Source organism: Rhinolophus hipposideros (genome assembly GCF_964194185.1).
Source record: "Rhinolophus hipposideros genome assembly, chromosome: 23".
NCBI lineage: Eukaryota > Metazoa > Chordata > Mammalia > Chiroptera > Rhinolophidae > Rhinolophus > Rhinolophus hipposideros.
In genome coordinates, this window is record NC_138069.1 from 37,506,866 (window position 1) to 37,534,424 (window position 27,559).

The 27,559-nt window shown below is 46.3% G+C and overlaps 2 protein-coding genes across 4 annotated transcripts in view; one reads left to right on the forward strand and one right to left on the reverse strand.

Moving 5' to 3' along the window:
* DOCK2 (dedicator of cytokinesis 2) overlaps window positions 1-27,559 on the forward strand; it is a 368,348-nt gene that overhangs the window by 175,375 nt on the left and 165,414 nt on the right. The gene's annotated exons all lie outside the window — the stretch shown is intronic.
* The window catches only part of INSYN2B (inhibitory synaptic factor family member 2B), a 105,275-nt gene continuing 78,270 nt past the window's right edge, over window positions 555-27,559 (reverse strand). Inside the window, exons 2-5 of one of the 3 annotated variants that reach the window (XM_081036151.1) lie at window positions 23,190-23,356; window positions 16,568-18,791; window positions 15,381-15,455; window positions 555-1,168 (exon numbers count right to left, since the gene is read on the reverse strand). In XM_081036151.1, the coding sequence (XP_080892277.1) occupies window positions 982-1,168; window positions 15,381-15,455; window positions 16,568-17,898 (1,593 nt within the window). In that variant the 5' untranslated portion in view covers window positions 17,899-18,791; window positions 23,190-23,356 and the 3' untranslated portion in view covers window positions 555-981. Of the gene's footprint in view, window positions 1,169-15,380; window positions 15,456-16,567; window positions 18,792-23,189; window positions 23,357-27,559 lie in introns of those variants that run through there. The other 2 variants (XM_081036152.1, XM_081036153.1) reach the window with 2 other exon arrangements.

The window sequence follows — 27,559 nt, forward strand, 5'->3', positions numbered from 1 at the left end:
GGCCTGACCACCAGGAAGGGAGAGAGATTATGTAGATTAACATACATTTGAACTTCTCTACAAAGCTGTTGCGGGAGTGAATGGAGGAGAACCAGTGTTAGGTTTTCTCTTAGTCTTATTTGTGTTATTGGTAAGATGAAATGGACAGGTTGCTGGGTCTCATGATCTTAAATGTCGCAGGAAAATTAGCTGTGGAATCTTAAAGTTCAAACCCAAGCCAGAACCGTCCCATCGGCCAGGCGGTCAGTCTCAGGCCCAAGGCTGAGAAGTATGATGGTCTAAGGTGGTTCCTGGACCAGCTAACAATTGCGGGATGGCACACCACTAAGTTCCTTATACCCTGCAGTGACCTCACTCTGCCACAGACTGTAAGGCCCACACAGCATGAGATGGCAAGTCCTTGATTTGGGATCAAGAGTCTAATTAAAAATGAAAATGACCCACCCCACCAGGCAAGCTTGCATTTTTATGCCCTGCCCATTTCTGTTGTGCTTATGTACACCAATATCTCGGAAAACTGCCAGTTTATGTATCTAATTTTTTTCCAGGGGTACCTGCTAATATCTTTTCTATCTTCCTGCTCTGCACAACATTTCTTTTCTTCTTTCTTTTGGGATGGCAAACCCAGGAAGGGCAGGAAGCGCTTAGCATCACAGAGGTGTTGGAAAGTGCACTGGGGGCTGGGCTCATGGTGAGAATCTGGACTTGCAAACCAGGACGTGGCCTGCCTGTGCACAGCAGGGAAGGAGGCAGGTGATCACTGCGGCCTCCGTGAAGTCCTAGCGAGCAGTGGCACTGACGCAGGTGAGCTTGGTGGGCAGGTGCGGCAGCAGCTAAATCCGCCGAGTGTCCCCGTTCCACGGGTCAAGCGGCTCACAGCCCCCATGGGCCTTTGCTGAGAAGGAGAGGAGACCTGAAGGCAGTGGTCTCCCCGCCGCGGGGAGGTACTTAGGGACGGCATAGGCAATGGTCCCAACACGCTCAGATCCACCAAAAGCATTTCTTTTTCACCTTCTTGGTTTTCCGCCTTAAGTCCTGTTTCTCAGGAACCGGGGGTTCTGCTGGGGACTTTGGTGGGGGAGATGGCTCCTCACCTGGTCCCGCTTCCTCCAGACTCTGTAGAACTTCATGGAACCTGCCTTCCTGCTGCCGAAAATCATATTCTACACTGGAAAACACAGAGAGGAAGGAAGGAAAGTAAATGCAAATCAAGACACGCAGATTTAGCCTCACCACGTGTCCAACTGACACAGAAGAACACGGGCTTTGAAATCTAGTCCCAGACACTTAGGTACCTACTGGCTGTGTGACCTTGGGAAATGGTGCCACCTCTCTGAACATCTAGTTCCTCATCGATTGAACTGGGACCTGTAATGCCTTCTGCTTGGGGATGTTCTTAAATTTAAAAGAGGCCTGTCACATGGCAGCCTGATTGTAGGTGGTCAGTAAACATTGCTCCCATTTCTCTCTCACAAGTATTTAATGCCCCTAATTCTGATTTCTTTTTCACATGTTATGCATGAAAACGGCCTCCTTATAAAAGATTTAAATACTGCAGAAGAATGTACAATAAAACTGACAACTCAGCTTCCTCATCTGTAAAGTAGACATAATAATAGCACAGTCTCAAAGGCTTTTTTGGAATTAATTTTCTATATCAATAGAATATAAATGAAGTAGTTAGAGCAGGGCCTGGCATATAGTAAGCCCTCCATCTGCATTAGTTAGCTCCTGTTACTATGAGTATTATCGTCATCAGTAATGTTATTATTACTAACATAGTACATCTTGCCTTTGCCTTGCATCTCAGCTTAATAATATGTCTTGGAGAGCTTTGTGTATGTACTTACCCCATAGTCTTCCTCAGTACAGACATAGTTAAACACTCTTTTTTGATGGGTGCTACTTCCTAATATCCTTTTTCTTTTCTTTTTGCTATTTTATTTGTGTGTTTTGGAGTCTTTCATGTACAGGCTCCATTGTATGGTCCGTACACTGGTCTGTGAGGTAAACAGGGTGCCCTCTGTCACCAGGGTTCCCAGAGGTTGAGAGCGTGGGGGCCGGGGTGTGCAGAAGCCCCGTCCTCTGAGGGCTTGCGAATCAGGCTGGCCAGCATCAGGGACTGTCAGCCTGCCTCTACCTCTGGCTCTGCCTTCCCAGAACCTGGAGGCCCGAGCCAGAAAGAACGGATCCTGCCAGCTGTGCGTGGGCTGCCTCTGCCCTCAGTTGTCCACTTTCCTCCCTGGGACATTTGATGATGGAGGCTTCCACAGTGCCACGCCACTTGTAAGAAAGCTGTTAAGCTTTCAGCTGTGTTTGTTACCTGGTTTCAGACTAGAGCTCTCAGGAGGCCAAAGATGAGGGGCCAGTGTGGGCGTGTGGAAAGCAGAAGAAATGCAGAGTCACGAAAACAGTGCATTCTCCCTGTTCATACGGAAGACAAAAACCCCACATTGGTCCGTGACGAGGCATGACTAGTCAAAGCCTTTCTACCTAGCAAGGCTTGAAAGGAGCTGTTAAAGGGACACTTATCCTTATCTATTATCCCCATGTCACGTAGGAGCAGAGTAGTACTGCTGAAAAGGCAAATCATGATTGCCACGCATGACTAACAAAGCCCCCAGATGTTTTTTTGTCACTGGGTGTTCTGAATGGAAGAAGCTGAATGCGACCAATGGAGTGTCAGGACTTAGGGACATCATATTATTTCATTTCTGTATCTTTGATAAGCTTCGCCCAGATTTTCTTTTCCTTAACTTACATCCTTTTATTTTCTGTCCCTCCCTGGTACCCTCTGTGGGGACATACTTCTGGCTGGGTGAACTATGTCATCGATGAAACACAGGCTGTTGTTTTAAAGCAACGCTCCACAACTGATTAGCGCTGAGATCTTAGGGAAGTCATTTCTCATTTTTGGGCCACACTGTCCTCATCTCCAAAATGAGTGTGTTACCTACTCGTGGGACCACAGTGAAGTTTAAACACCATGACGTGCATACAACACTCAGCTCGGAGCTGCATAGGCACCACGTATTCAGCCAGTCATTCAGCAGTCATTTGTTAAGTATCTCTCATATGCCAGGCCCGGGCGAGGTGCTGGGGGAGGAGTGTAGACAGACAGACAGACAGACAGGTTATCCCTGGCCTCCTGGTCCTGGGAGTCCAGTGACTCTAGGTCCTCAGTAATTGCTAGCCAACACCAAGAGCTATTAGAGAGCTCCTGGCCCAAGCCCAGGATTTGTCAGGTCAGTGAGCACAGGCATCCATAGTTTCAGACACTGAGGCTCCCACTTGCAGTATGCCCTTCTCAGCACTGCACCCTACTTGTCTCAGGGCCTGCGGTGGGTTTCTGTCTATACCACCCACACCTCAGTTTCCCCAGTGGAAACAAGGATATGGAGTCAGAGGCTGGGGAGGGGTTGTCTCCTACGACCTCTGCATTGCTTCAAGGAAGACATTTAAAGTGTAAGTTGCAAACTCTGATTATCACACCCTTTAGCACTAGTTCACATCCACATAGTTCTCCTAGTTCCTGATATGGCCCTGCCCTCTCTCCTGAGGCAGAAAAATAATCATTATCCTAGAGCACCAGATGGGGCCAAAAAAAGTGGATGGAATGTCTTATACCAGACAGCATAGGAATTATGAGGCATTATGAAGCATAGGAATTATAAGGCATTCCATCCATCATCCATCCATCATCCATCTGTCCATCCATGTCATTCATCCATCCATCCATCCACTATCCATTTATCCATCCACCTATCCACCCATCATCCATCCATCACCCATCCAACCATCCATCCATCCATCCACCCACCCATCAACCATTCACCCTGCTGTGGCCCTAACACTGTGCAGGGATACAACAGTAAGATAGCCCGACATGGATACTGCTCTTATGGGTCTTATTTCCCAGTGTTTAGGGCAGATGATTAAACTAACAATTGCTTTAAGAATATGCGTATGTTCCGTATTTATCTTAGACTACCCTTACTCTCCAGCTCTTCATCCGTACGCATCTACCAAATTTTATAAACACACACGTAAACCGGCTTCCTTCTTCTCCTTATATATGACATTTCTCTGACTTCATAATTCAAACACATAACAACAACAAACCACCTAAGTGTGTCAAGACTCACAACAGTGTCCTGCTACCAATTAGAAATAATCGTGCTCAGGGTGAACCCAGAACGTGCACAGAACTGGCAGGCCCAGGCCCAGGAGAGAAAAGCCAGGAGACAGACTGTAAACTCTGTGTCATCGTCACAGTTTAAAGTGCAGCTCAACATGGAGGGTAGAGCAAAGGCTCGTGAGTGGAAAACTTGGGTTTGAACTGCACCACTTACTGGCCGGGTGACCTTGTGTAAGTTGCTTCTCTTTCTGAGACTCAGATGAGAGTGAGGGTTTTAAAACTATCTCACTGGGTAGTTGTGCAGGTGGGACACAATAACAGGTCAAATGTCCTGTAGGATCGGTCTCTGCCCATTCCACTCTTCCCTAAGCCTTCAGTCTTTCTGTCTTAGTGACTGAATGCCTCACCTCCTCACTCGTACCTTAAGCTCTTCAGTAAATGTATACCCAGCCAGCAACATCTCTCTTCACCCCTCTACTCCATGTACATTCAGGAAAGAATACATTCTATGTTTCTATGGAAACACCACAGGGTTCCATTATAATTACTGGGACTTAGAGAGCTCCCCTCACCCCTCTTACAACTACCCTCACTGGTCTTGGCAATTTTAAGGGGATGGAAAGTGACTTTGTTTTCAAGGCCAGGCAAATAGCAGATACAGAGAAGTATGTGTACTTTGGAAAGAAATTGATTAATGTTTTTTACGCCGAAGCAATTTATTAACATAAAGAAAAATTGTCACTTTCCTTCTTTTTCTTCCGTTTGATAAACCACTGTTTGGTTTGGAAAAAAGGAGAAGAGAGTGTATTTTGTTTCGGTAGTAGCTGCCTTATGGGCAGGGGCAGTACCCTCTCTCATCTCTTTTTCATCTTGAGGCTGGTGGAGAAAAGGAGACACCCCTAAACTTCCTTCTTGGCCAACCCACACTCTATTCAGCAACCTCTTTTAAGGGGGAATAAATTGCCTACTTGGTGATAATTCAAGGAGGGCTGTTGGCAGATTCTGGGGGAATCACCGTCTGCTTTGGGTTTGGTATCAAGGTGGAACACCAGTAACTTTTCCAACCTCTCCTCCCCTTCTTTCATTCCTCTTAGTCTCCCTACCTTCCCCCGCCCCCCACCATCTTCTGCCATCTTCCTTCAGGATAAAGATGAGTGTGAATGCTTAGTTTGTAGAGCTCTGGCTCACAGTGAGGGCAAATGGTGGCCAAGAAATGGTTACAATACAGAATTAAGGCTTAGAGCCATTGAGATAATGTGGAGCATTCAAAGACGGTGAGGTTGGTCCTCTGAGGATGCTTGGAATGCCTGACACCTGTTCAGGGCTGCCCAGTTCATTGTGTGGGAAGCCCCAGGTGTCTGTGCATGGTACCACACTGCATTCAGAAGGTGAGCTGTGTGTCACCCAGAAATTGAGAGATCTCAGGTTTCCTTCTTGAGGGCATCTCACTGATTTAGCTCCAGATCAATGTTCCAGCCACGAGGTGAAAAGCAGAAGGATGTTTTTCTAGGTAATTGGAAGCAGTGGAAAGCCTAAGTCATGGCTTGTCTGGAAGAAGAAATAGCGAAGAGCAAAAAGTAGATAAATATATTCGTATATAAGCAAACAACAGAGCCCGGTTCTGGATGGAGCATCTTGGCTGGGCAAACTGAAGTTGGGTACACCAAAAAGAGATAAAAGTTTATATGAAAACAAATAAACCATAGAAACCTTTTACTTTTATACGGCACTTTCAAATTGCAAACACTTCAGATCTGTGTTTTCATTTTATCTTCACGATAGCCCAGGAAGATGGAACGGTCGTTATCTGCTTTTAACTGACAAGCTAGTTGGCAAAGCCAAGCCCCACTATGAGGTAGGATCAGAATCTCAGCCTGGTTTCCAGACTGCTAGCCCTTTGTGTACCCAGAGAAGCATCGGATGTTTTAGCCAGGGTCTTATTCTAAGAAAGAAATAACAAGAGACTACCTGGACCATGTGAGGTGAGGACACTTGGTCATTTCAATTATTAATAATAATTAGAAGGAGGAGGAGGAGGAGGAGGGAGGAGGGAGGAGGAAAAGAAGAAGAAGGGAGGACCACTGTTCGTGGAGTGTCGTCTATATTATAGACACGATACTACAAGTTTAGTAATTCCTGCATGTCTCATGTCATTCTCACAGCCCCATCAGGTAGACCTTACCATCATTTCAGAAATGAGGCAACTGGGGCAAGGGCAGGATAGATATTTTGCCAAGGGCACACGCTAGTGAGCAACAGAGCCAGGGTCTGAGAGTATGCTGTCTGACTCCAAAGCTTGTGCATAAGATATATTACAGTAAAATAACACAGTCGCCTCAACTGTGTAAGGTCCTGGCTGCCAAATGTGTGTGGAGTGGGGGTGGAGAAAGAGTGGTGACCAAGGCCTGGTGCCCCTAAATGACCTCACAGCCCCCTGTGGAGCCAGACCCAACCTGGGGCTGGGCTCCACCCTGAACTCGTGTTTCCAGACTGCTGGGCGATTCAACAGGGAGGCAGCATACCCAGAGAAGATGGGCACCCCTTAGCAGGCAGCTCACTCAGTGGGAATCTGGGCTCAAGGTCAGCTGCTGGGGTCTGCAGAGGGCCCCTTACACTTTCTTCTCAGCTGGCAAGTCTTGTTTTTTTGTAAAAAGAAATGGTGACCAGCCACTGCTGTGAACTACACATTCCAAGCAAGTTGCCTGACAAAGTAATGATCTGTAGCATGTCCCTGAAGATGAAACATCTTGCAAATCTCTCTCGACCTCTCCATCTGTTGAATGTTTCTGGGACCCCTCTCACCACAGAGCCCAGTGCACCATAGATTCATTGACCTTCTGAAACTTTTTTTTTTTTTTTGAGAATTAGCTTTCAAAATCAATGGAACCAGCGAGGGTAGTTTGATTCCTGTCCACTTGGATAAATCATGTCACTTTGGGAAGTAGCTTTGGGGAAGAATTATAGTCTGGGGCATTAGAAGCTTTAGTTAGTTTGTTTCTCCCCCACTGCCCCCCAGCTTCGAAGGGATATTGTTCCTAAAACTTTCTCCTAATGGCCAATTTGCTCATTATTTACAGGGTGTAATTTTAAGCTTCACAACTTGCAGCTATTTCAAGTTGTCAAGTACACCCCTTCTCCTAGGGCACCTGTCTGTGATGAGTCCTAAGAGAATTGCAGTTTCTCCTTTTGGCACATAAATAAGCAGGACCAAGCTGCAGAAACCTTCACTGCCGATTGCTCTCTGCGAAAGAAAATCTGTGCTCTGGGTTTCTGTGGCTCAGTGTCGCGAAGGCCTTCATATTAAGCCCTTTAAAAGGATAGGTCATCTCAGAACTTGAGCACATACATATATTCACTGGTTACACAAGGTCAAAAGTAAGAGGGGGACACACAGGAAAATTTGCTGACAACAGGATTGGTTTAAGCCCTGGCTCTGTTGGATCTTGGAAAAGTCACAGAACCTCTCTGCGTCTGTTTTCTCATCTGTAAAACGGAAATAATAACCATCCTCCTGTTTTAGGGTTGTTAAGAGTCTGAAACGAGCTACTACATTTACAGTTTAGCAAAAGGCCTGGCCGTGTTGCCTGGCCCAACAAATGGTAATGAATGGTGCATTAACTTGACACAGAAATAAAGATCGCTTCATTCTGCGGTCAACTGTGGCCTCTGTGCCAGCAGCAATCCATTTGTTTTTCCTGTGAAATTCTCAGCTTGCTTGATTTTATATTTATGGCAGGTTTCAGCCTCTTTAGCCATTAATGCATTAAAATAGGTTTCATTTTTATTGCAGATAAATTGCCGATGCTGTACGTCCTACTTCTTTCCCCTTACACTCTAGGGAGAAGAAGAAAGGGATAAAGCTACTGAGAGAAACAGGGACTCGAGGCAAATATCTTGGGGATCAACCTATCGAGGCTCAGAGAAATTTCTTCATGTACCGCAAGCTTTATGCCTATTTCCTAAGGAGAGAGCTTGAGCTATGTTTGGTGGCGGCTGTTTTGGGGAGGCTGGTTGGTATTGCCATAACATTTACTTTCCAGCATTTGAAATGAACACTGCTCATCCATACTGAAATGGGATGAGAGGTACAAACGCATCTGTGATCACTAGAAAGAACGGCTATGCTGTGTGCTTTATAGTTAGTTTTCACCGCATACTTCATTGCTGGCCAAAGAGAGGACTATGGCTGGAAGCCGAGGCTCTGACAGTTCACCAGGCTCCATGCTGGGAGAGCACCGTAGGCAGACCAAAGGAAAATACTAAATAATTGAAGTGGAAAGTGGATTGCTGAACCCACAGGCCTGGGCACATAATACATTTCTAGTGAAATGCCTTTTTCTCTGGTTAGGTAACAGCTCTACGTGGCAGGCAGGGTCAAGACCCAGTATCCAAAACACCTAACACAGAAGGACACTCCAGGATAGCTCCCAGCCCCACCAGCTGTGTGACCCCAGACAGCTCATGTAGCTCCCCAGAGAGCGGAGGCCTGCCTTTTCTCCTGCGGGGCAGGGCACGTCGCTGTCAGGTTTTGGCCTGTTCCGTAGACTCCTTATCAGAAGTTCTCAATATCAAACCTGAGGGGATGACACCAGGAACGGGAATGCTGGTTGCTGGGTACAAAGGGAGGTGCCTGCAGCAAGTTGCCTTTTGAATATCCATAATTTCTTCTCTGTCTGGTTCAGAAGGAGTTGTAACAATGGAAGGCTCAATAATGATAAAAAGCTGCCGGCTGTCTGTGGAGTTTGAGGAAATGAGAGGATGGTGGTGGAGGATTCCAGCATTCAGGTTCAAGAGCACAGGTGACCACGCCCCTCTCCTGAAGGGGACGCGGTGCTGGGCTGGGCAGCGCTTTGCACACCCACCCTGTCCCATGTGTGGAATTGCTCCTCCAGGACTCACCAGAGGGCAGTTCCTAGCCTTTGGGCTCCTGGCCTGGGAGCAGAATTGGGCGTTAATTGGTCGTAATCTTATTGAAGGAGGAATATCAACAGGGGTTGCCATTCCATTGCTCATCTCAGATGAAGCCTGAGGACATGGGAGAAGTGGGAGGAAATGAGTCCCCTACAGTCATCCCTCAGTATTCGCAGGACATTTGTTCCAGGATCCCCACGGATCCCCAAATCCCCGAAGCTCAAGTCCGTGATATAAAATGGTGTCCTATTTGCATTTTTGCATATATACCTACGTCATCCTTTATACTTTAAATCGTACCCAGATTACTTATAATACCTAATACAATGTAAATGCTACGTACATAGCTGTTACACTGTATTGTTTAGGGACTAATGACAAGAAAAAAGTCTGTAACATTCAGGACAGATGCAGCCATCATCGGCCTAACTACATAATACACATTAGCAACAACGTTACATTTTTTTCCGGGATATGTACTTTCGATCCACAGTTGGTTGAATCCATGGGTGCGGAACCCAAGGATACGGAGGGCTGACTGTAATGCATATTGCAAGCGTGGGCTTGCATCCAAAATGGACTGACAGACTCATTTTTTCTTCTCATGGGATACGGGAGGCATCAAAAGATTTTGCTCACTCTTTGAACAAGCCCTCCCTCTTTCCCTTTTCCTCCACTCTCACCTTCACCCCCTCGCTAGGTCCTATATGACTGTCTAACTCTATCGTTGACACCAATCAGAAAGGCCAGGCATCTCTCCCACGATTCATTTAAAACGAAAGCTAGATTTTGGGCTATTTCATTAGCAAGAATTTTCTATTCATGGACACGCAGGCTGTTTGTCACAGAAGTTTCTAGTAAATCACCTTCTCCTTTCAAACCCCTGACTTGATGTACTTGAATGTTTCTCAAGCTTCCCCGGGATCACAGCTTCCCAGGAAGTGTTCTGTGACTGCAGGTGCCCATCTTCTACCACACCTCCTCTGACCCAGCAGGTTTCGGGGTCATGCCCAGCAGCCACTACTCAGATCCCCAGGAGACTCTGATGCAGAGGGTCCTGGATCCCACTTTGGGAGCATTATTTCAGCCCTGCCTGTGAAACACAAACCCTCAGGATGCCCGTGACTGAGCAGAACTTGGCCGTATAACCTTCCACTTAGGGCTGGCTTCCGAAGGCAGCCTGCTGTGGAATCTGGCTCGCAGGCAGATGGAACTGAATGTTTTGCCAAGAGAACATGAAGATCTAAGGCCTTACTCCCCTCTCCCGAAGAGATTGTTGGGGTAGTTCAGACACTATAGAAAGGGGATATTTTAGCCTCAGTGGAATGTGTGGTTTTGCACAAGTCAGACTTTGCCTCTTCCACCACGGTGGGTACAGCAATATGGGTGACCACGTTGGTCGGCCATGATGAACAAGGATTTCCGTGGCTGGTGAAACTACAGCAGGCTCTCTGAGACATCACAGGAAGTTCTGATTGGGTTCCACTCGTTGAGAGGATGTAGCATTCAGGTATTTAAAAAATGACAACCCATGTACTACATCCAGTCATTGTTTGATTCGGGTCCAAAAGATCTGGTGAGGACCTACTGCATAGAACCCTTCCTTCCCTATGAGAACATTTGAGTAAGACCCTCCCTTTCCCCACCCAAAAGTATGGGCACACACAAATGGTAACAGTGATTTTACTTTGGGGCCATCTAAATAGCTGTCTCAAGTCCACCATTGCTTTTCATCCCTCCCCCAGTCAATATAGTCATTCTCTTCTTTGCCAAGAATTTCCTGAGCACCAACGATGCATTACACACTGGCCCATGATTCTGCGATAACTAGCCATTTGCTGACAGAAAGAAACTCATAAACACCGTGTTACAATGTTAGGATAATGGCATAGCAGAGGAAAGCGCATGTCATGGGGGTCCTTCTCTGGAAGGAATGTGAGGTTTTCCAGAGGAGTTGGATTTTAAACCACAAGACTAGGAAATGTCCAGGACAAAGAGGGCAGAAAAGGCATTTCAGGCAGTGAGGGAACTTATGCAGAAGCACCAAGGCAGAACACATGGTGTTTGAAGCCAGTTGGGTGACTGGAGTTGTAGCAGTTAAGACATTTAGCATCATTTTAAAGAGCCTTGAAGAATTAGCTAAAGGGAACAGTAGGAATCAGGACAAGATTGCTTAACAGGAGTGACATGGGCAAAGTCTACTTTTCAGGTAACTTAGCAATCTGCGTAGAGGATTACTAGGGATCGCGCAAAGGGGCCTATGGCAGAAAGATTAGTTAGAGGTCAGGTGGCAAAGGATGAGGGTCTTTACTGCCCAGAGACAGAGGGGGCGGAGCTAAGGGTTGGATTTAGCAGCTAGAACTGGTAACCAGTTTGACATGTGTTGTGAAGAAGAGTGAGCTAATGGCAACTCTAGTTTCTTTATGGAGTTATGCTTAATGATATGGAACCAAATAAGAAATAGAGGAAGGAATTAATTTCCTGAGGGAAAACAAGGAGGGTGTTTGTTATATGGTGACTCTGAGGTGCCTTTAGATATTAAGTTAGACATATCTGTAGTTAGGTTTATATCCCTGTAGTTAGGGGAGACAGAGAGAGATAACATGCTGATGAAAGAGGTGGTAGGGAAAGAAGGCAGCATCATAAGACAGTCGCTTAACATCCGTGAGTACTGTTGAAACCATGAGAAGAGGCTGAGAATGAGAAGAGGAGACAGCATGTCCAGGTAGACCCCCAGCTCTTCTGTTTCTCCTCTCTAACACCATTCAAATCTTACATGGCCAACCTCTCCCTTCACCCATTACAAATGGTCAGTTTGCAGCTTGCTCTTTATTTCAGTTTCCTAAGCATGACCATACTTGGATGGTAGATGAACATTATTTTTTGAGAAAAAATTCCTGTTCTCTCCCCTTAAAACATTGGAGGCATTTTCCAACTTAAACAAAGCAGATTTCTCCTGGGAGCTACCTCCAGAAAATAAATGCCTGATCAGTGTAGTCAAAATCCTCCAAAGAGGCTCGGTGATTATTTTTAGAGTGAACATGAAGATGAAGAGCAGGGAGACATGGCTGGAGGAACAGAGGATGGAGTGAGGGAAGGAGGAGGGACGTCGCTGGGCGAGAGCTCGTGCCCTTGAGAAGAGGAAAGGGAGCTGATTCCTTAGGACAGCTTTTGTCGAACTTCATTTATTTGTCCACCACCTTCACAGTTTTTGTGAAACTCCCCACAACAAACATTTATTTTCTCTCTAAATTGATTTCCTTTTTAAACTTAGAAACATTTATACAAAATAGGCGACGCCAGTTTTGAAAAATGGAGACCGGCATCACTTACAATGAATATTTAGGGAACTAGTTTTAAACGTTAAAAGCTTCAATAAAAATTTTAAAATGATTACATTCTGGCTAGGTTCTGTTGCTTGCCTATGGCTATGAACCTGAGACCTGCTCTTTCTTGGCAAAGAAGCATAATAAATAAGCATTAGAAAGGTTTAGAAGACATTCTAGCACCAAACTCTGATTTTCCCCTCCAGGTAGTCACAAGGATTGAAACAAATTTGTAAAGAGAACTGTTCTCACTAAGTAATTCAATGTTATTTAATCTTGGTACCAGAGGTGGCATTCACCCAACTCTTTGAGAAACTTGTCCTAGAATTAAAGCTAAGGACAGAGAGGAGTAAGACTGGGAACTAAATAGCCTGGAACCAGCTCGATGCATAGGGCCAATTCCCGCCCCTTCCCTTGGAGCCAGCAGCCGTCAAAACTCAAAGGGGTCGGTTCTCTCTGGTATATGGGATCCTCTGGAAGACCCTGAGAGCCATGCATGGAGTCCTTAGGAATCTATGATGGTGCTTCTTGGTGAGATGCGATCTATGGAAGTGACCCATGGTAAGAAGAAAGCCAAGGAAGCTTGGGGCAAAAGGCTTCTCTGGAGCAGAGAGAATGAGCTGGGCAGAACTGATGCCCCCACGTGTCCCGATGGAAGCAAGTCACATTAGCCATCCTCTTTGGCTGATGGGGCCACTTAGAAAACCTTATGTGTTGCTACCTTAGCAGCAACATCTCCAGAGAAGAAGACCCAGCAGGTAATCCATCATGCACCCACGTGCTTTATGTACAGTGACGTGCGCTGGGCCCATCCATCATCAGGGAGAGAGGCAGCTTGACAAGGCCTGAGGATGAGTATTCCACATCACTTATTCATTAGTTTGTAAGATCTGACTTTCCAGGACACAACATAGAGTTTGAAGTCATTTGAAATGGTAAAAAAAAAAAAAAAAAAAAAATTGACAACTCTCCTCTTTCCACTGGTACTACGACGATGGGGGTGTTTTTCTGATCTCTTTGCTTTCATCAGATTAATTGCCTGTTCCTCTGCAATGGCTCAGATACAGAGATAGAGATGCTGTCTGGAAGAACAGTCTGGCTTTGAATGATAATGAGGAAAGGGCGCATACAGTGGCTGTTCCTCTTGGAAAACTAGAACGATACGTGTGCATGAGATTTGCTAACCCATCCAGGGGTGTAACTTAATTCCTAAGTTTGCTTGGGATGTTTGCTTGGGATGTTTGAATTGGGTACTAAAAAAAAATGCAAACATTCTCAGACTTGTTGGAAGGTCATGGTTTAGCCAAATATTGCCAGTTTTCATTCAGCATTGACCATCAGAATGTCAGAACTGAAAAGGACTAGAGGGACCATCTCATTAAAGGCCCTCATTTTTCAGATGAGGGCACTCAAAGGCCAGAAATGATTTGCCCACGGCAGGCCATGCAGCTCACAATAGTTGGGGAAATAAACACTGCTCCTTTTCATCTACATAAGCTAAATAAAAAGTCATCTTAAGGTAATAGAGACTACATCATCTGGCTGATGAAGAAAGGAGACCATCCAAAATTTAAATGGAAGTTAGTTAAAAATAATTCTTGTTTATGATGAATAGTTTTTTTGTCCTCCCTAGCTGTCTAGACATTAAATAATTTTTGTCTTCCTAGTGCTTAGGAAATTTGCTTAAGATAGGAGATGTGAAAAAGGAAGCAAAGGGAGCAACTGACAGGCCTGCCTACTTAGACTTTCCAATGTCACAAGCCTTTTCCAGGGGATATTTTTTCGAGAGGATATTTTACACTGAGGTAAAGGACATTTGCCGTGCTTGGTCCTGAAGCTTCTGTCATTTGGTGAAAATACGAGGTTCTGTGGCTTGTAGGTGTAAGGAATTGACAGTTCAATGAGAAAATGCCCAAAGTCCCACCCTAGTACGGGGTCTTTTAAATTCCAGGCCTCCCATCCCTTGTGTGGATGAAAACTCGGGATTCTGCTGGAGAGAATGAGAAATTTTAAAAAGAAGACACAGGCAACCCAATCGGACAGCCTTTCTCATCTAAAGAGAAACATAATAGAGAAAACAAAACCATACACTTTTGTCAAAATTAGATGCCATCAACTGAAATGACTGCTTTGATGGCTTTTCCACCATGCCACTGAACTGGGCTTCCAGCTAAGGGGCATTGATCTTTCTAGTAATAGCAGTAATAAGCCCTTGGGTTTGTACAGAGGTTTACAGTTATACAAGGCATTCACCTACGACTATATTATCTCATTTGCTCCTCTTGGCAACTCTATACAGGGATAATTGTGCCCATTCTACAGATGAGGACACTGAGTCCTAGACAAGTTAGCAGACATCTGACTTGGGGATTTTGACTCCAACTTCAGTGCTCTCACCACTATCTGATGTTTTCCTTCTATTCCTTGCAAAAATCCACTTCATGGCAGCTACATTACCCCCTGCTGGAAGGAAATGTGCTCAGAAATGAAAACAGTGAGTGCTTAGCATGCTCCTTGACACATAGTGAGTGCTTGGCATGGGGTAGCTACCGCTGAGGAAGAGGCACTGTGGTGGGATCAGCAGCAGCACAGGGTTTAGAATCAAAGCGATCTGGACCTGAGTCCTGCATCTGGAGGTACAGTATGTGAGCTGCGCCACGTGGCTTGATGTCCCTGAGGACATTCAGAACCACCTCATAAGATACAATTTTGAGATGAGACACACATGTGCATGCAGCCTGCCGTAAGGTGCCTGTACTTCCTGTCCAGTACGGGTAGGGGTCCTTAGCAAAAGGATTTGCTCATAGACCTTATTGTAAGGAAACAACGCGATGCCTGCCTCACCACCAGATGTTAACATTTCACAGTGAAACACCTTGATTTTTAAGTCTCAGGTACTCAAGGGTCTCCTGTCTTTGCCTCGCTCTTGACTTTATGCATCTAAGAGAGTGTACGAGATTGTTCCACGGGCCCTGCGGCATCCGTGCTCCATCGTCGCCAGGTACCTGTATATGATGCACGCCGTGTTCTGGCAGGTGCTGCAGTTGTTGAGGTCTTGGCCTGTTCGGTAAAAGTTGCGCCTACAAGAGAGAGCATTTGCTGGATAAATCTATGGGTAGAATTCCCGTGGGATCCACGCGTGCTGCTGACTCGTTCCTGCAGGCAGCTTTGCCCCGCTCCTCGGGACCAAAGCTCTGAAGTTGCGTGACCATTACCAACAGAGAAATAAGAAACCCACGATAATAGGACCTCACATCTCTAGAGGGCTTTCAAGCACTTTAAATCGGAGGGTGTTTTCATGCTGACAACAGTCCTCTGAGATGAGTCAGTTATTCTTAACCCCTCGTGATAGGGAGGAAATTGAGGGGCTTTGCAAATGAGTGGGAGAGAGGCTATTACAGTTCCCGACCCCTTAGTGTATTTCTCTCTGTACTGTCAGAGGGCTTCACTCTCATAAGGTAATGCTGATGGGGATTCATATCAACGAATGTCAGTGACCGACTTCCCTCTCCTCCCCTTTGGTTAATTAGCTTTCGTCTTTCTTCTTCTCAGTCTGTAGGGAGCACATTTTTCTAGGGACGAACACGGCACAACTAAATAAATAACGGCCTTCCTCTCCCCAGACTGGTGCTGAGTCACCCAGGAAAGCATTTGGTGACTTTTTTTTTCTTTGCAGAATTGTGATCTCATTTCAGTTTCTATTCAGTTGGTCAGTGATGGACTGGCTCAAGCCACGAAAGTGGTCAGGGAAGAGAAAGGTCAACAGTAAAATTAGTGGCTACCTTGAGTCCTTGGTGACAAACGCAAATGACTAAAATGCTGTACAAATGCAGTGACTTGCTTAGAGGAGGGGGTGGGGGAAGTCCCTGCATGCTACCACCCCCCCATCACTTATCACCTGGACCCCTATCTTAATAAAAAGCATTTTCAACCCTGCTGCTCCATTGCCTCTTTCCCCCAGTTTGTTGATATTTGGAAACAAAAGCAGACAGCCAAGGAAAGTAACTGAAGCCTAGAATTGAATGAAACCCAGTCAGAACAAAGGGAGGTCCTTGCTTATGATTCGTGGAAACGAATCCCAACCATTTGGAGACATTTTCCTAGTAACAGAAACCAATGCTCCCTCTCTCTGCCCCTATCCTGGCATATGACTGAACCCAGTAGTTTTTAATAGGAAAAAAATTCAACGTACCCTTCTGTGAGAGCCCGCGCTTTCTCCAAGTCTTGAATTACATTCAAAAGGACTTTAATTTTCTCCTGGTTCGAGTGCAGAGATTCCTCCACGGACTGCAGCCTGCCTTGGAGGTCGCAGAGCTCTCCCTGTGCCCGGTGGACCTGATTAATCCCACCGGTGTCTTGGTTGCTCTGAAGTTGGGTCTCCCTCTTTGGAAGAAAGGACGGGAGCTGATCGTTTCCTGGGCAATTTCGGAACTCCGGGGTGTCTGGCTTGGTGGGGTTCTTTGCTGACTGCCCCTGACACGCAGGGGCAGGTTTTGATGCATTGTTAGGTTTGGGTGACAGCAGATTCTGGTGGTTGTTACTCAGTGAAGACCAGTCTGAGGCCCCTCCTGGATTGGCTGGCTGGCTGAGGGAGCCTGGGGACGGGGAGCTGCGAGTCCGTGGAGAAGACGGAACACACGTTTCTTTTGACCGAGATGACAGTAGGCCAAAGTCTTTGTCATCAGAGTTGTCTTTGGGCCAAAGCAATTCGGGTTTAAGTTTCCCTGTGCCTGGCATGTGGTTGGCACCGCTGGTGGCATTTAAGCAGGAGGGGGATCTTTCAGCATCTGTTGGCGGCTCTCTTCTCATATCACCTGAACACATGTCAGCCAAAGGGTAGATGGAGTTGCTTATCTCTGCAGACCTGTCTCGGCTGAAATTGGATACTCTAGCTGCCCAGGTCGGACTGTGGTAAATATCTTCCGGGACCTGAATGGCAGCTGTTGCTTTCTCTGAGGCTCTCCACGTCCCTGCTTCCAAGCATATGCTAACAGGCCCGTTGCTTTGCACCTTGGACATTCTAGGGAGAAATGGGTGGGGCACCGTGACCCTTCGGGGCCCATCCTCAAGATGCTGAGCCAGCCTTAAGTAGGCAAGGTCAGAAGACACAATGTCCTGTTCCGAGAGCTTGCCATTGACCTGGATGGCACTTGGGGATGCTGTTGGCATTTCCACCAGTGACTTGCTGGCTGTGAGTCTCTTCTTTTTGAAAACTGGGAAATGCTTCCTGAGACTGGGGGAGGTTTGGATCCCGATGTTCCGAAAGCCCCCTGCCTTCTGGGACCTGGGGAAGGAGAGTGAGTAGGTGGGCAGGTGATGGGTCTTGCCCATCACAGTCAGGTCTTCAGAAGTGTGGCCATCACCCTCGGTTAGGCCAGGCGGCGTCTGACTGGTCCCATCTTCCTTGAATCGCACCTGTTGAGATTTGCTCCTGCGGTGGTGAGGTTGCTTTACCAGCTCCACCGACTCTAGACTGTTCCGCTTGAGAAGCACAGGTCGCACTTTCATATTTGGCTGGGCCATTGAGCCTCAGTGGAAAGGGTTGGAACCAGGCACTTCTCCCAGGCACATGTCCTTAGGTCTTTGGAGCAGCACCTGGCGATGGCCTCTCAGACGCCGAGACCTGCCAGCCAAGATGGAGCGGCCCTTTCCTCTGCGTCTGGGAAGTTGTGTTGGCCATGCCCAGCCTCTGGATTCCACTTGTGAGCTCTCCGTAATGCTTCCTTTGCAGTTAAAATATTATTTCATTGCACTGATAATTACCACTTAGATAAACAATGAGTTAGGCTAATTATTAAACATCCAATCTACCAAGCAGGCTGGTGGGCTGTTTGTCAAGGGAGGCTGGCAGGCGGTTCTGATCCTTGAAAAAGCTTGCTGTCTTGAACAAAAAGACAACAAAAGTGCCATTTAGGGGATAGCGCCAGACTCCCAGTGTGTGCATTCCAAAAGAAACCTGCTACGTCTGGAATAGATGGCTTCCTTTCCTGGAGCATCAGTTTCCAGTGTAAAACGGCAGGAAACTTAAGCACATTTTCTTTCCATAGCATGTAAACAGGCGGAGAAATCACTGACCTGGGGGTTGGCTTCTTTGATGATACAGGAAGGGAATGTCCTCATTTCTGTCAATCCTAGATCACTCCTGTGGGGCCATTGTTTTCTGTCATGCTCTGCCCCTTTTCTTCAGTGAGAGAAACTTATCTTTCTAAATAGCTTCACAGAACCCAGTGGGGCATGACCAGGACAGGATGGAGTCATCTGAAGGCTTGCAGAGGGCACAGTCTCTGTCGTGGTTCACACGTGGACAAAGGGGTCTGTGGTTGTAGCCTCTGGGAATCTAAGCCGAGAATGGCTGGCCACTGGCCCAGAGACTTGGTGTCTGAGCCCAGCTGTCGTTGCCAGCAGGCAAGGAGACTCTGAAAGGGAAGAAACAACAGTCGCAACTGAGAATGCAGTTCCTAAGGACCTGCATTTCTCTCCCAAGCCCGCCTCCCAGCTGAGTGCTTCTCACTGGATGGTCTAGGAACAAGTCAACCATACGCCCTTCTTTCTGCTCCCTGGTGAGCAGTCACAATATGGCTACAGGGCCTCCGAACTAAATGCCTGTGTGCCTGGGTCATCTCCTCCTTCTACTCCCAGCTGTTACCCAGCCAACTTCTATGCATCTGTGAAGACCCAGCTAAGTGTCCCTTCCTCAAGGAGCCTTTTCAGTGACTCGTCCCTCATGTACGCCTCCGGTGAAAGACCATGTCAGGACCCCATTAGATCTTCTCATCACATCCTTCATAACCCATTGCGACGATCCTGAAATAATCATTTGTGTCTGTACTATTTATTTAGTGTGCATCTCCCCCCTGCCCTGTAAGCTCTAGGATGGCCAGAGCCACCTTAGTCCCGTCTTGGGTATTCCCAGCCCCACTTTGGACTCACTGTGGGTGCTTAAGGAGCATTTGCTAAAAGAGTAAATGGCTGAATGAAAGTCTTTTGGAAGCAAAGGAGAGCCTGGATGTGGGGAGTCCTAGGGTATCCTGCTAGGGCCACAGGACCTAGTGAATTCTCTGCTATGATTGTCACATTTACTTCAAGACACGATTTTCCCTGACGTCTTCATTTTTTAATTGCTTTCCAGGAGATAAATATGCATAAAATTTCTGTGGAAAGTGTACCTTGTAATAATAACAGTTACCATTTATTGAGCACTTATTTTTACCATGCTGAGAGGGCTTTACATGCATTACTCAAAGCAACTTTCATTTACTGACTACTCACTAATGTGCCAGGTGCTGTTCTAAGCACTTTCTGAGCTGGAACTCATTCATTCCCTCCCTGTCCTATAGAGGTGGATACTATCATCATCTCCCTTTTCAGTTGAAGAAGCTGAGGCCCAGAAAGGTTAAGTAAGCTGCCCAAGGACACGCAGCGAGTGATAGAGTCAGGAGCAGAACTTAAATAGTCTGGCACGACAGCCTGTACTCAACCACACACTCCACTGCTGGCCCAATATTTCATTATTTCATTTAATCCTTACAACAAGCCTAGAAGCTGTCAGGATTCCCACTGACTGATGAAACAGAAGCCCAGAGCTGGTAGGTGCTCAGTGGGGGAACTGAGATGTGAACCTTCATGTTTGTGATTCCAGAATCTGGGGAGCTGTGAAGTTATAACTTTGTGACATAAGTGATTTGAGCGTAGTCTTAAAACCCCTGCAGCTCTAGAGAGATGCAGGGGGGCTATGCCCTGACCTTGACATGGCAAAGTGAACCTCCTTGCTACAGGCCCAAGGGATCACACTGGGATGAGGCCAATTTGAAGCCTGCCTGGGTTGGCCAAAGGATTTTAGAAGAAAATGAAAGTGAGAAAATAGTCTACATTCTGTCTGTGGTGCCTGCTCAGCCTTATAAAGTTTGAAACCTCTGACTTCTCTAAGCATGGGTGCTTTGCTCCTGGAACATTCTCCATTCTGTTGTGTTGGGGTATTCATTTTGTGGGTGAAGCTTAAGCCTTTTTTCTCAGTCTTTTTCTTTCTCCAGGAATTATTAGATAATGCCCATGGCAATTTAAGCTTTCCCTGTCCCCAGCTTCCTTGAGAGGGACCAACTAACCCAGTGGGGTGGGGCAGTGAGTGGCAGGTCCTGAAAGAGAACAGGATACATCCATAATGTGAATGAGTTGTCAACTTGTCATGAGGCCCTGGAACTGCTCTCACATTCTGAGTACAGCTTAGACCTGGTTCAAACCCTTCTCCCTTATTGGCTCAAGGGTTTGGGGCAATACTTATCCTCTCTGAGCCTCAGTTATTTTGTCTGTGAAATGTGTTGACGCTCAGAGCATAGATGCATGAGTCTGATGGGAAAAGTCAATGAGACAATGCATGCAAAGCTCTCAGCACACAGTAGGCAATCATATGGGTTTGCCATTGCTGTTAGTACTGTGGTCATCACCTGCAGCCGTTTTCCTTGAGAATGCCAGAGAATGTGTGGAGGAACGACTGTCGCAGCTTTTCCAGAGCTGGTTGGGCCACTCTTGGGACAGAGAATGGGCAGAGTCTGGAAGAACCACCTCACACTTGCCTCATCTGTCTCAAAAGCAGGACTGGCCTCTGGGAGCTGCACCTTCCCATAATTCTCTTAGGAGATGTCCCTGCTGGTGGTGGGTTCCCTGGTCACTCTGTAGAACAATCCCAAACACCCTGCAATTAAAATCAGTTTCCTGTGCCAATGACTGCACAGAATTTTTAGGTTTGGAAGAAGATAGTAATCCATCCCGTCCTCCCTCCCATGACTAAGTCATCTCTGCCTCATCGTCTTCAAGTAGCCAGTGAGCCTGCCTGGATACCTGTAGGGACAGGGAGCTTACTACCCGATTTTACTCAATAATAATTATTTTTATTAATAGTAGCAAATAAGTATTGAAAACGTACTATTACTGAGCACTGTGTTAGCACTTGGCATTAATCCTTAAGATGGCATTTAGTAAGTTACTTACATGGTGGAAAGTTCGCGAACTTAATTGTCTACGCCCCAGTTTGCCGAATGAGCAGTTAAGACTAGGAGGTTAAGTCACGTGCCTGAAACTACACAGGCACATTCTTCACGGTTGTGCTGCAGTCTAGGTATTATATTAGGTTGGTGCAAAAGTATTTGCAGCTTTTGCAATTATTTTTAACCTTTCAAACCACACTTTTGCATCAGCCTAATATATGTCTACTTCTGTGGATTCCTTTGCCTAATTGTCCTCTACCTTCTTACTCTCCTTAACTGGTCATTAGTGCTTCACTCTGGGAAAGTGAACTCACTTAGGCTGCAATTGTCTGAAGCTGGTTTTCCTAAGAGTTAGTGTTTCGTGAATATCGATTATGTGCCAGGCTATGTGATATGCCAGGATTATGTGCCACCTATGTGATAGGTGTTTTTCATTGACTCTTTAATTCTCATGACAATCTTAGAGGCAAGTGCTGTCAGCCCCTCATTCTATAAACGAGGAAACTGAGGCATTGAATCCAGGGACTGACCCAGGAGCACAGGCTGGACGCTGGAGCTTCCTGCTGCCTGCAGGACCAGGGAAGGACTCCTTGTGCAAGTTTGCCAGGCAAGTTTCCAAGTCCCTCCACATTTTCCTTCCGAAAGTCAGCCATTATTCCGGTTTTAGCCCCGCTTCTTCTCCAGCACATTTGTGTACCTTATGGATGTTTGCTTTTGATCTTTAAAAACAGTTGGTTTTCTATTTTAAAGCTATTACATGTTCGTTGTAAAAATTCAAATAATGGAGATAAACAAAAAAGGAAGAAAAAAATCATCTGAAATCTCAGAAAGAGCCACTGTATACCAATGATTTAGTGAAGCTCTAGGCAGGTTCCCAGGGAGCCATTTGTTTTTTATTGAAAATGGGACAACATGGAGAAAGTTTCATATTGTGGCTTATAGATTCCCGCCATCCTTTTAAGTAGGCTAATAGGACTCTGTTGCCTGGTTATACCTTGATTTACTTAAATATTATCCTTTTGTGGACATTTAGGTTGTTTCTAAATATTTGGTATTATTAATAATCCTGCAAGTGATATATTTTTGGTAAACTTTGGAGGACTTGTCTAATTATTTCCTTGGAATAAATTCCCCGAAGAAGAATTAGTGGGTTAAAGTACCCACACATTTTACTCTTTGTTAATATCATCACTTCTTCTTCCAGAAAGTTCTAATGTGTAACCCCACTATTCCCACATGAGCAGGCCTTTTCACCAGACCTTTGTTACTGTGTTTGGTCAGTTACTGATGTTTCTTTTCATCATTGCCAGTAAAATGGGAGGAAAATTGTCTCTGATGTTTCTTATTATGGAATTTATTTAAGACTGGGCATTTTTCCATATGTTTATTGGTTTTATACTACATTTTGTCTAAACAAAGAATGAAAAGTTGAAAGTGACAACTTGAACAATTAAGCTAATGTGGAACTCTTGTGTTCTAGGCATAACCTAGGAAGCTGAGCGAATAGAAAATTTCACTTTAAAAAATTACATAAGATATTCCAATTCTTCTGCCCCTAGTGCCCTCCATGACATTTGTACAGACATGTTGCAGGGAGGACGCCTGACTAGAGGGAATGGCCTTCTGCAGGCCTCAGGTCGCAGGCTCCCAGCTCACCATTCATTCATTGGGCCTTGGTGGTTAGGGCTTAATTAATATCCCTGCCAGCATCCAGAATCACCCCCCAGAGGGGGTGGCGGCAGCCCTTGGCTTGCCCAGCGGCCGGGCGTGATGGCTGATCTTTGCAACACTTTATTTTTTCCTCCCTTGATTATTGACATATTGAACACTAACCGACTGTTTATGTTCCAACCATGTCTGGTTCATACTGGAGGGTCGTCGTGAAATCAGGGTCCATGGAGTAGGTACAGAAACAATTTCGTACTGTCTCTGTAGGTCACAAACTTTACACTTTCTCTGGGACAGACTCCCAGTTCTCTTCTCTGGTGTTTAGGCTCCACCTGGAAGGATTAAGTGCATAGGCTTTAGCTTATGATTGAGTTGGACGAGAAGCCTCCATATTCAGACTATGGACTTGCAACAAGTGATTTGGCCTCTGTAAAACCACGTGGAGTTGTTGTGAGGATTAAATGAGCGAATCAGTATCAGAAGGTCAGCATGCTAATCAGACAGACCCGAATGGAGACTGTGAGGTACCCAGGAGTGAGTCTCAGCCCATCCACGTGCCCTCTGGAGAGTAAACTGCAGGTACATCTTCAGGAGGCATGCCAAGAACTGCTGCCCTTCTCCCTGCCACTTCTACACTGTGTACCACTTGGGCATTGCGCTCACCTCCCCGTACAGCGATCATCTGCTGACCTTCAGCCTCCTCAACTAGACCGCAAGCTCTTTGACAGCAAAAAGTGATCACAGTTCCCTGGGAGCCCCTGGCCCTTACGGCCAGCTTGATGTAGAGACGGACGGTGTTAAGTGAATTGTTTCCAAAGGAATGAATAGAATTCCGTATTACCTCCTCTGCCCTAGCTTCTAGGGCGTGGAATAGTTGTATTGTTGGCATGGAATACACATTTTTGTAACTAATCGAGAGCGAACTAATTAATTCACTTCCAACTTGCCTCTCCTGTCACAGCTATAACATCACGAGGTCCTTGAGGTGAATGAACCATGTCTGTCCTTTACTGTATGACGCTTGCTTTATCTATGACTCGGGTTTAATTGGCTAAACCTTATTGAGAACCTGTTATGACCTGCGCAGTGTGCTAAACATGGTAGAGATTATCCAAAAGAATAGACCTGATTCCTATTGTAGTACCAAGAAGGGACCTTGAAATGCCACCTCGCATGGAGTCATTCCATGGGAAGTGGTACAAAATGTTGTACAGAGTCGAGGGTGACTAGAGACAGCTATAGGATTCATTTCGTGTATTCAAATCCTGCTTCAAGCATCAGGCGGATTTACATTTTAAATGAGTTAGAGACTTCACCCTTTACTCTAAGAGTCAGCATTTTTTTTTTTTTCTTTAAAGGGCCGGATACTAAATATTTTCAGCTTTGCCAGCCATACTGTCACGGTTGCAACTATTCAACTCTGCCGTGTGGCAAGAAAGCAGTCATAGACAATATGTCCCCAAATGGCTGTGGCTATATTCCAATAAAACTGACTCTGTAAAACAGGCAGTAGGCCGGATTGGGCCTGTGGGGCGAGCCAGTGTTTGCCAGCCCCTGCTTTAGGCCACGGGAGTCATTGGTGGGTTTTGAGCAGGGAACCCTTGATCAGGTTTGTGTTGTTCTCTGTTCTCTGTTTGCTGACACACTGCCATCTTCCTCCCCCTTCTGCACTTACAGTCGGTAATAATAACCTTTACTATTTATACATACTTTTCAACTTACAGAGCATTTTCAAATCCCGTGTCATCCCTACTGGCAAGGTTGGGAAGCATTACCCCCCATTTTCAAGTAGAGGAAATCAGCCCAGAAGAATTAGGTGGCTTGTCCTAAGTCGCAGAGGCGGAAATGGAATACAACCCGCCTGATGCCAGCCTCAGAACTCTAGTGAGGACCCCAAATCCCCCGACTTAACTAGCCCACCAGATGTCTCCCTTCCACTTAGCCAGCCAGGGGGATAAGCATTGTATGTGCTGCTCAGGTTTTCCCAGCTGGAGGGTGCGTTCTTAAAGAGTGGGGGTGTGTCTGACCCGCCTGTGAAATCCTCCAGAGCCAAGGTGCAGTGCTGAGTGTGTGGGAGGCACTTCACAATTAACTGTGGATCACTCACCCCTGGGTCTTGTGGCTCTTCACGTCAAAGTTTCCCTTCCCTCCCATTTGTATTCAGTTAATTGCTTGTCAAATCTGTTGGCAGGCATTACTGCACGCCCATCAAAGAGTTAACGTTTGTGGTCCAAGCCTTCTTTTGTCTTTTCCATTTGAAAATTGCCCCAGCCGCTTTCTCAATAAGGAACAGAGGGCTAATAAATTTTTTCGGTCTGTCTGAATCCACACTCCACCCCACATAATCAAGCAGCCAAAGGGAATAGCTTTCTTTTTGCCATCTGGAATTAGTAAACATAGGTGTACCGGGGGCAGCGTTAGGTAGCAAAAGGCAAGATTAAGGTCAAAACTCATGTATTTGAAGTCCAGAAAGATAGTGATCATGAAATTGTTTTTTTCTCATTTCTGAACATGCCGTGTTTAACATTTTCTCACAGTTTGTGCTGTCTGCACCCAGGTTGCCCCCATTTCTCATGTATACCCCTGCCCTGTATTCTTGTGCCCTGTACCATCCATCCTCCACATAGAAGCCAGAGTGATCTTTATAAAATTTAGTCAGATCCCATCAGGCCCCTTTTTGATACCCTCCAAAGATATCTTGCCGAATTTAAATTGACAAATTGACATACCAACTCTTTGCAAAATCTGCAAGAACCTACGTCCCCTGGCCTTGCCTGCCTCCCTGACCTTTCTCATCTCGTACACTTTTCCCCTTGTTTTCTATGGCCTGATTGCCCTCACCTGGACGTGGCAGACGCATTCTCGGCATCTGGCCTCCTCACTGGCTGCTCCTTTGGTCCGGACTGCTCTCCCCCAGGTCTTCCCCAAGCTGGTCTATGTCCCCTGGAAGCCTCAGCTCCAAGGATGTCCCCACCAGCAGGCCTTTCCCCAACCTCCTCTCCATCCTATGTCCCTGTGGGCAGCAGCGCCCACTTCTATTACCGTGCTTATTTATTTGGTGATTGGCTATGTCTGTCCTCCTTTATAAAGGAACCTCAATAAGCATTTATGGAAAGAATGAGTGAATTAATTCTTGTAGTTAGAGTCTTCAAGTAATCATATAACCTTAGAAATAGAACAGAAAACTTTCAAACTTTACCCCTTAGGGAGCATCTCATTCAGTGGTTTTCAGATCTCCTTTAGCCATGGAATTGTATTGCCAAACCCAAGGGTAAGCCCAATCCTAATACCTACGACAGAATAAAGCTGAGCTTTTCTAGTAAAAGTGGGGGGTACACTGCTCCCCTGGTTACTGTGAGCCACCCTGGAATCCTAGTGCTTCGAGCACGCCCCGTTTAAAAACCACTGAGACAAACCCTCTCATTCTACAGAGAGGGAAACTGAGGCTCTGAGTAGCTCTCCACTACCTGTAAAGTCCTCCAGAAGGACAGGGTTGTAGGTTTGTATTCCGGCCCCCAGCACCCAGGCCGGTCCCTGGCACAGAGCCGCAGCTCAGGGACCGTTGTGGGCTGTTCTGGTGACCCAGCGAGTTGAAGGCAGAGGTGGAACTGGCTGCCGAGTTTAGGACCTCTGATCTCCAGTGCGGCAGGGAGATGGCTGAGGGCCCCTGGCTTCCATGTGGTTCAGGTTCAGACGCCTCCTTTAGAACCAGGCCGAGTGGAGGTGACCCGCCGGCCTCCTGCTCCCAGGGGCCTCTCACACGGCTGGCAGGTCGCTAGCACTGTCCTTTTCTACCACTTCAGCCCTCTCGGGTGTTTGTCAAAGAAACCAGGGGAGGTATGAGTCCCATCTTTCTCTACCTCCTTCCATGCGGATTCTCTTTCTTCCCCTTCCTCTTCTCTTCATTAAAAAAAAAAAGAAAGAGACAAAATGTTTCAGGCATGAAAACCAGCATACAGGGGAGGCTAGTGAGCACGATACATACTATGAACCCACAGCCTAGATTCAGAAAGAAAATGTCACAAATCCAGCTGAAGCCTTTCTTCTTTGTTTCCTCTCCCCTGTCTTTTCATTTCCCTCTTCTGTCTTCCCCCTCCTTCTTTTCCTTTTCTCTTTCCTCTTGGACTCCTCCTGCTTTCACTTTCCATCTTCGCCCAACTCCTTGTCCTGCCACCACCCTTGTCCCCTTTGTCACCCTCCTCCCTCCTCATTCTTGTCCCCTCCTACCTTTCTTCTTCCCCTCTGGCCCCTTCTCTTGCCTTCTCCTCCCCTGCATCTTTAGTTACTTCCAAAAGTCACCTCCAGCTTGCTCTGTTTACGGTACGTTTCACTACCATCACATGCTGGCCGGTTCATCCAGCTCGTTCTCATAGAGGAAAGAACAACCGCCCTATAGAGCTCTATAGGTTACTCAGCTCTCTGAATCCTTTCCAGAAGGTTTTTCTGATATCTCTCACTGCATTTCTATTTGACTACATCACTGGGGACATTTTCTTACCGTTTGTAGGTTATGCAGTCTTTGGACTTTAAAGAAT